The sequence below is a fragment of the Charadrius vociferus genome, unplaced genomic scaffold (genome assembly GCF_000708025.1).
Source record: "Charadrius vociferus isolate BGI_N301 unplaced genomic scaffold, ASM70802v2 scaffold2, whole genome shotgun sequence".
In the NCBI taxonomy this organism is placed as follows: domain Eukaryota; kingdom Metazoa; phylum Chordata; class Aves; order Charadriiformes; family Charadriidae; genus Charadrius; species Charadrius vociferus.
Window position 1 is genome coordinate 7,806,600 of NW_009647595.1, and position 8,383 is coordinate 7,814,982.

Genomic DNA, 8,383 nt, shown 5'->3' on the forward strand with positions numbered 1-8,383 from the left:
ATCTTTCAGGTCAATGGCTATTTTGTCAATTAAGTAATTACCAAAACTGTGCCTCATGTCATTGTAGTTACTGGCCTCAGAACAGCTCCATGGACTCAGCCCACCCCACAAAGCCTGTAACTGGTTTGCATTATTTACTCGAGTAACTACAGCAATTTGTTGTCCCCGAAGATCTTTCCCAGAAGGATGTATCATGATTTAGCTGAAGAAGCAGATGAAGTAAGAAGATCCTAATCCTTTAGATGTCTTTTTAAATAGAGAATCTAGAAAATCTTTAAACTAGATTTGAAGGGGGATGCCTTTTTAAATAGAGAATAAGCAATGAAGAGGAAGGCAATGCCTACATCTGGAAGAGAATAGAAGGTCCCTGGATGGAATGACTATTAAGAGATGTCAACGATACTAAGGAATCAAACCTGAAGTTTACTACAGAGGGCAAAACCCAATAAGGTGTCTTCCACTGAAGCACAGTCTATTCAGGCCTCTGTAACACCCCGTTACACATGGGAAGCCCAGTAAAGTGTATCTCTTCCTTGTGCTCTGATTGGATGTGCCAACGATGCTCAGTTGTGCAGCTGCAGTGTAATACAAGCAGTCACTACAGAAAGTCCTCTTTCTAACACCTTACATGGGCCAAATCCTTGTGTCTTTGTTGGTCAGTGCTCTAGCCATGGTGGTGAAGTCATTGTGTGGAGCAACAGGGGTCATTCCCAACAGGAGGTGGGCATGAGCCACGGTGGAGAGGCTGCACCTTGGATCAGTGGGGTAGGGGTGAGAGCCTTCCACTGACTGTGGGTGTCTCTGATCATCTGACATCTAAGCAAATCACCTTCTGCTCCCCTTGAAGTCAGTAGAAATTTGGTCATTGTAGATAATTGAGTTAAAGATGAGATGAGTCTCATCCTAAAGCTGATGTGTCCTTCGGTTCTTGTACCCTGTGCTCACTGACTGTACTGATTAGTAAAGAGTGCATAGCCAGTTAACTTGACATCAAATGCATGCTATTTCATGGACTCCCGGATTGACATCAGGTGAATCCTGCACAGGATATTTAGACAGGTTGGTTTCACTAGCTGTATAGATTCCCACTATAGTGGTGAGATCTTCGATTCATTTCTGCCCTGTTGCCAGTGGGTTGGATTGCTTTCCTGCTCTCCTTCAACATATTTCCAATTCCCATGAAAAAAATATTTGGCTGAGGCCTAAGAAGCATACTTATGTCTCTGTTGCTCAGGGACAGGTGACAAAAATGGTATTTATTTGTACATTGATCTTAAATATGGCACATATTCACCGATTTGGAGCAGTCCACTTCTAAGAGAAACAGTAAACACAGAGAAACAGATCCTTGCAGCATCCCACATCGTGGAACTCCCAGGGAACAGGACAGTGATACTCTGCACATCTGAGGAGCTTAAAGCGTTTGGCAAATATTAGTGAATTGAGCCTTACAACCTGTGTATATGTATGGAAGTGTAACTCCCAACTAACAGATTGGGAAACTGAGGCACAGTTACATTATGCAGCTTATTTAGCAGCATTTAAGTTAATAAAAAAGTGAAGTGTATAAACCTGGAGTCCCTAACAATTCTGTGAATTCTGTGAAAAGATTTTCTACAAAATAGCATTGTATAGTCACACTTCGAGCAATTTTATAAACACCAGTGGAGATTTTCAAAGTAGTTTGAGGGGTTTATATTTACATTTTAGAATAAATAAATACCCATGACCAATCCCAGGAGTTGGCTCTGATAATTTTAAATTCTACTCCTAATTTCATTTTGATGTTGTATTTCATGGGTAGTTGTATAATAGGTCACATAAGAAAATTTATTTCACAAACTCATTTACTTTGACTCAGCTTTTTCCCTGCTTTGAATATTAGATGTTCTTGGCTAGGTTGGTTAGAGATTGATACTGGAAAATGGATTCAGACGTTATGTTTCCACAAAGGGATATTGCTCCTGAAAATATTTTCACTTTGCTGCTCTGTTTACAAAACGTAGCAAGGACCACCATATCTCGCTTGTTATCAATTCACCATTGTTGTATTGAAGAGTATCAGATAGATATGTATCATAGAAGAAATCAGCTGTACCATTTATATAGGGTAAAGTCATGCAAACCATGCTCAAAACTAAGCTCCTTAGTTTTGGTAGCATGAAAAAAACTGCATTAGTAAATTGTATGAAATGGTGCAGAATGACTACCACTAATATCACATGCATCTTATGCAGCCATTGGTGTTTTGAACTAGTAAGCTTTGGGTGTACAGTAAGTGAGATATACAAAGTATGCTTACATTACATGGAGAAGTCAACCAGTGACTGCCCCCACACACACTTTTAAACTGGCTTATTTGAAGGGGTCCATATTGAATCTGAAATCCCATCTCCTGTAGAAGACAAAGGCATGGAGCCACTTGGTGTAAAAGGGTCGGTGTCTGTGTCCGTTTCCCCCTCTGCTAGGTAGCGTTTCTCTCTCATCCACGCTGATCCCCCATTGGGGCCAAATGGGAAGTCGTCTCTGTCTTGGGAGATACTGAAGCCACTAGGGGACCGCTCAAGTTCCTCATGGTTGACGGAAAGAAGGGATAATGGTGTATCACTGTCTCTTGTTAAGCTCCTTCTCTGCCTTGGTGACACCTTATCTGAGTAAGGGCTTTGTAGGTCTCCTCGAGAATGGTAGCTAACCTGGGAGTCCATCAATGTAAATATAGGCAAAACAGTTGGCCTTTCTGCATATGAAGTTGAGGAAGGTGTGGCTTGCAGTTTGCCAGAGTTTTGGCCACCTATTGATAAAGGTTGTGAATGAGTCGTATGACCATGTGCTGAGAAACCGTAAGGACTGACTTTGTTGACTGGAACCTGCTGGAAGTTGTAAGGAGTTTCATGAGCACACTGCTCAGTGTATTTATATATTATTGTTTTTAATTCAGAATATTTGTTTTCTTCTCTCTTCTCCTTTGCAGGAGAAGCAGTTTCTTTCAATGGACTTATCTCAGCGACTTGTATTTGCAGCTGTTCCATATGATGCATATGCATATCAACAAGAAAATCCAGTTTCTTCCCCATGTCATTAACCTGAAAAATACCAGTGTTATGATATTGTCTCAAGTCAGTTGTTCAATGACAGAGTCAATGATCCCACAGGTGCACTGCCTCCAGCAATGGTGTGCTGCCATATTTATTGGTCATGAAAGTAATTATAGGATAATCATGACTTTCCCTTGGAAGCTGGACTGCAGTGGATGGTAGTTTATCCTGTAACACCTCAGATTAAGAAGACCCATCCCTATGAACTGTGCCAAAAAAATTTTTAGCTTTGCTGGATATTTGGCAGTCCAGCGTCCAACAGCAGTCTACAACGTTATGACCAAAGTCTTGATAATGTATGGTAAATAGCTATTACCGAAATACAACAGATGGAATTACCTTTGCACACAAACCTGTTCTCTTAACTCTTAACAGTCCCACAACATTAGGGTTAAATATCAGGACTAATTTCCTTTCTCTTTTGATGGTACTTTGTGCCTGAACATTTACATTCCGTGAAAGGAACTGATGTGAATCAATGCCACTTGCCTCCATCTTAGTTATGTATTTAAAAATAAGAGTGTCTCAACTTGCTAAGCAATAGGTTAGAGTGCACAGAGGATCCAAAAATAGCTGTGAAGGCAATCATTTTGAGTGCCAGACCCTGCAAAAGAAGGTGGTGCCCACAGGAAAACATCAGACATGATGAGTATTGATTTAAAGGGAATGAAAAAGTCCCACATAAACATCATGATTAGGGTGTTGCTGCCATATACAATGATATTCATTCAACAGGTTTCAAAACGCACACTTCCCAGTTAATTAATTCTTTCATGAAAAACTAACAACATAGTTTTGTGATCATTAGTACAAGAACTGAGTGAGTCTTGATCACCAACAGTACAAATCTGCCTGGGTCAGCCAAAGACTCATACAGAATTTATGTCAGCTTTATCATTTCTGTACAAGCGCTATCTATTATTGTCATGAAATTACATACCTGTCGTTCAACTTTAACAAATTTGCCCATCATACTTTGGTCTTCAGTATCTGCTGTAGATGCTTTGGCTACATATGGATCATTTCTATAAAGAATTAATAATTAGTGTTCAATTTTTCTTTGCATCACATTAAGTAATTTACATCAGAAAACAGAATTACCATCTCAGTGGTATATTCATATAGCTCCTTGGAGCCCCATTTAAGAAAAGGTTGAATTTAGTTATTTATCATACAATCAGGAGCAAAAGTCTATTCTATGTGATTCCTATGCATTTCTAAAAAATGTATTCCTGGTTTTTAATTTAAAATTATTTTGGTTCAAAATTAAGGTAAAGATTAAGAAAAAACAAAAGCAAACAAAAAGTTCAAAATGAAAGTGAAATTAATCTCAGACTTGGTGGAATAATTTCAGGTTTGTGAAAAATGTTGAGATATTCTGGATAGTGAGTCTACAGATGGCCATGTGTTTTTAAATCTAATTCTTTATAATTAGTGTTTTTGAAGACTCAATCTGAGTTTCAAGGATGAGTGTTTTTCTCTTCTCAATTTCATTAAACCAAATAGTAAGTGGCAGAGACATATATGTAGGTCTCTGTCTTCACATTTAAATTTTTTTTAGATTTTTCACTGGGTGGGGTAAACCAGAGAGCCAAGTTAATTTATTTTCTGTAAGATCGCTTTTGTTCTGAGCAGCCATAACAGCTTTGGGGACAGATTGTTGATGGTCTTATGTGGTTCTTCATGGGTATTTATTGACAGATTGATAGTTGTAAATAACAGAAGAAATGTCATTTATTATTGAATTCTTGCTACCAGGAATGCAGCAATACAATAATATGCTGTAACTTTCACACCCAGAAACCTGGTATTGTAATTTATTTTCAGTAATTCTCGCCAATCATTGATTTAAAAGCAGCATCATTAAAACTCTGTGCTCGCTATTCAGTGAGGGCTGTTACAAAACTTTTTTCGCTTCAGGAAGATAACTGGTTTACCTTCAAGCTATTGGTGATTTTTTATTGAGTTTTTAAGTGGGTTTATTAGTTGAATGTTAGAAATTCGGCACATCAGGAATCAAGTGTACATATTTCATATAAAATCACATTTCCAAACCATGCAGAAATGAGCTAGACAATTAAGAAGCCATTAAGTTTAGATTTCCATCATACATTGTTATTAGGGAAGCTAGCGTCTTTCTGGCTCAACATTTACACATACAAATCTTGTAGCAACATCTCCTCTCAGTATCATTACTATATCAGTGTACTGGCCAGATGAATGAAGGGCATGCTTATTGAAGTGAATGAATTTTTTATTTCTGTTTTGGTCTGCGCAAGAGACTAAGCGTAAATACTAGGCATAAAAAATTCACCTGGGAGACTGTTGTGAAGGGTAAGAAAAAGCTCCTCCCTTTTGGGATTTCTTATGCTTGGGAGTAGATGGTGGTCCAGGTGTAAAAATCATATCTACTCTGAAAAAAAGAAAAGTGCAACTGCATAAGTCTATCTCTAAATGCTAACACATGATACAAACTGCTATGCATCTCTGAAGCAAACAGTAGCAAAGATTCAATAAAGAAGCACGTCTTGATTTGGTAATATATTGAGGGTCATGACGTGTTTGTTCTATTCTGGGTTCACAGTCAATACATTGAATTGTAATTTCCTGGTAATTTCATGGTAATTAATTATCTAGCTCACTGTTTCCAAACTTTGACATTTGAAACACATGACTTCAATTCCTTCAAAGGAAATAAATAGCATGATTGTCAAAAAGCCTCCAATAACAGCTGCTCCTAAAAATATCAGGATAGATCCATCAGGTTTTGTGCTGGATAGTGAAAATCAGAATTTGGTGAAAGATGGCAATTCCTGATACTCTTAATAAACCAATGACTTTCTAGCAGTTATTGTGCCTAATAATCTGTAAGGTTTTTTGTCTTTACTAATTATTCCTTTGGTTTGAAAAATATAACTATAAATGAAGTTTCACAAGGAATCCTACTTGAGTTTTTATTTGGAACAAAATCAAAAGGATTGTTTGGGAGGCTTCAGCATATTTAATTACACACTTTTATTATATCAATATATACTTTCATTTGGCATATCCAAGTGCCCAGGTGCAAACAACCCTCTGTTCAGTCAGCCCACACGCTAAAGTGAACAGATATCAGTCAGCACCAGTATACAGAGCGGTTACCTGTATTATGAGACAATCCATGCAGGTACATTCCCTGGCTTCATGGTGCCCCACGGAGTTTTGAAAATGGAACTTAAAAGAAGCTCAAGGCAAACCTCACAAAGCTAGCTAGATATTTTCTAGGCACCCAAGTGTTGCTGGGCCATCAGTCAATGTCTCATCAAACTCCTATGGCATCTCACTATTCACAGACACAATGAGTAGGACTTGGGTTCCTGGTTTTGTCCAATTACAATCAGTGGAGATCGAGTCAACACAGTGAAGAAAATTCAAGGGAGAGTGAGGGAGATTCAACTGATCAAATCAAGGCACTTGGTTTAAGCAGAGAGTAATTGTGCCATAAATGCCATTGATTATGTTGACTAGCTCTCCATTAACAACAAGAGGAATCTCACATGGCTTGCCAGGATTATGCTTTCACTTCAAAGACTTCTAAAAAGGTCTTCCCTGTACATGTGCAAAACAGCTGTTGAAATTCTGTTGTTCTTCTACTACTAGTGATTCTTTATACTGGGGCATGACATTGCTGAGTTGAACATTGCAGAGCTGAGGCTGTGCTGTGATTCTTGCCCTGACTCACCTGGGATGTGTCTTCATCCCACAAAACACTGCATGAGATGGGCCTCATCATGTCCGGCACCTTTAGTGCTGCTAGAACTCAAGCAAGTATCTGAGAGGTGCTCTGCTGTCCAAAATCAAACAACACCTCAGTCCAAGGTAAAGGAAGGGTCTAGCATAAGGCATGTAGACCCCACCACAGATGGAGATTTGTAATACTGTGAGCCCTCCTCAACTTCCTGAGTTCAAAAAGTTACTACTGCATTGAAACCTAAGCTCATGTGGTAGAGAGATCATTTTATGGAGTAAGAACAGTGTTTTGTGTATATAATTAAAAAAAGAGCAGCTTTTCTAGAGCAACAGAAAGCCATCTGTATCCCGGGCTGCATCAAAAGAAGTGTGTCCAGAAGATCAAGGGAGGTGATTCTGCTCCTCTACTCCACTCTCATGAGACCCCACCTGGAATATTGCATCCAGCTTTGGAGCCCTCAACATAAGAAGGACATGGACCTGTTGGAGGAGGTCCAGAGGAGGGCCATGAAGATGATCAGAGGGGTAGAGCACTTCTCCTATCAAGACAGGCTGAGAGTTGGGGCAGTTCAGCCTGGAGAAGAGAAGGCTCCAGGGAGACCTTATAGCAGCCTTCCAGTATCTGAACGGGGCCTACAAGACGGTCGGAGAGGGACTTTTTACAAAGGCATATGGTGATAGGATGAGCAGTAATGGCTTCAACCTGCAAGAGGGTAGATTTATGTTAGATATTGGGAAGAAATTTTCACTCTGAGGGTGGTGAGGCACTGGACCAAATTGCTCAGAGAAGTTGTGGAAGCTCCATCCCTGGAGGTGTTCAAGGCCAGGCTGGATGGGGCTTTGAGCAACCTGGTCTAGTGGGAGGTGTCCCTGCCCATGGCAAGGGGGTTGGAACTCGATGATCTTTAAGGTCCCTTCCAACCTAAACCTTTCTGTGATAATAGTGAGGTAAGAACTACACATGTTATATACTTGAAAATGAGATAGCCCAGTATATGCAAAAGCACTTTGAAATAAAAAATTGTGAAGTTCAACAGAAGGACCAGATCAGCCTTATAAAGTCAAGGTAAGTCTAGATAAGGTCCAAACGTGCAGCAAGAGTTACACTCGCTCAGCCCATTGTTGAGAGAAATCAAGGGTATGTCTGTGTGGCATTTTGCTGTTCAGAGTGAGTGGGGGGGGGCTCAGATAACGTGGACAGTGCTGTGCTGAGATTGAACTAATACAGCTACACACATATACACACACGTGCACTCAAACTCATACAATGTGGCTAGCTCAAGCTCTGACCTTTGCCCATGGCTCAGAATGCAAGCAGCACTAATTTTGGTAGACATGCCTCAAAAGGACATCGGGATGAACAGCTTCTGTGACAACTGTGGGAGCAGATTGCACCTGAACAGTCACAAAGGCCTGAAATTCCAATTTCTTTCATATAAATTTACACCTGAGTGAAGGGGATGCAAAACCTTCTGTGCTGATTTATTTTTTGAACTTTTGAGAGGTATCACAAGGCACAGGTCAGCAGAGAAAACAGCCCAAAGAAAAGCTCTATGTAG

General features: G+C 39.7%; 1 protein-coding gene across 1 annotated transcript in view; it reads right to left on the reverse strand.

The window, feature by feature from the left end:
• Window positions 1–1,962: 1,962 nt before the first annotated feature.
• KCNQ3 (potassium voltage-gated channel, KQT-like subfamily, member 3) overlaps window positions 1,963–8,383 on the reverse strand; it is a 212,804-nt gene continuing 206,383 nt past the window's right edge. The window contains exons 13-15 of the mRNA XM_009881019.1: window positions 5,410–5,508; window positions 4,036–4,120; window positions 1,963–3,083 (exon numbers count right to left, since the gene is read on the reverse strand). Of these exons, the coding sequence (XP_009879321.1) occupies window positions 2,346–3,083; window positions 4,036–4,120; window positions 5,410–5,508 (922 nt within the window). The 3' untranslated portion in view covers window positions 1,963–2,345. The remainder of the gene's footprint in view (window positions 3,084–4,035; window positions 4,121–5,409; window positions 5,509–8,383) is intronic.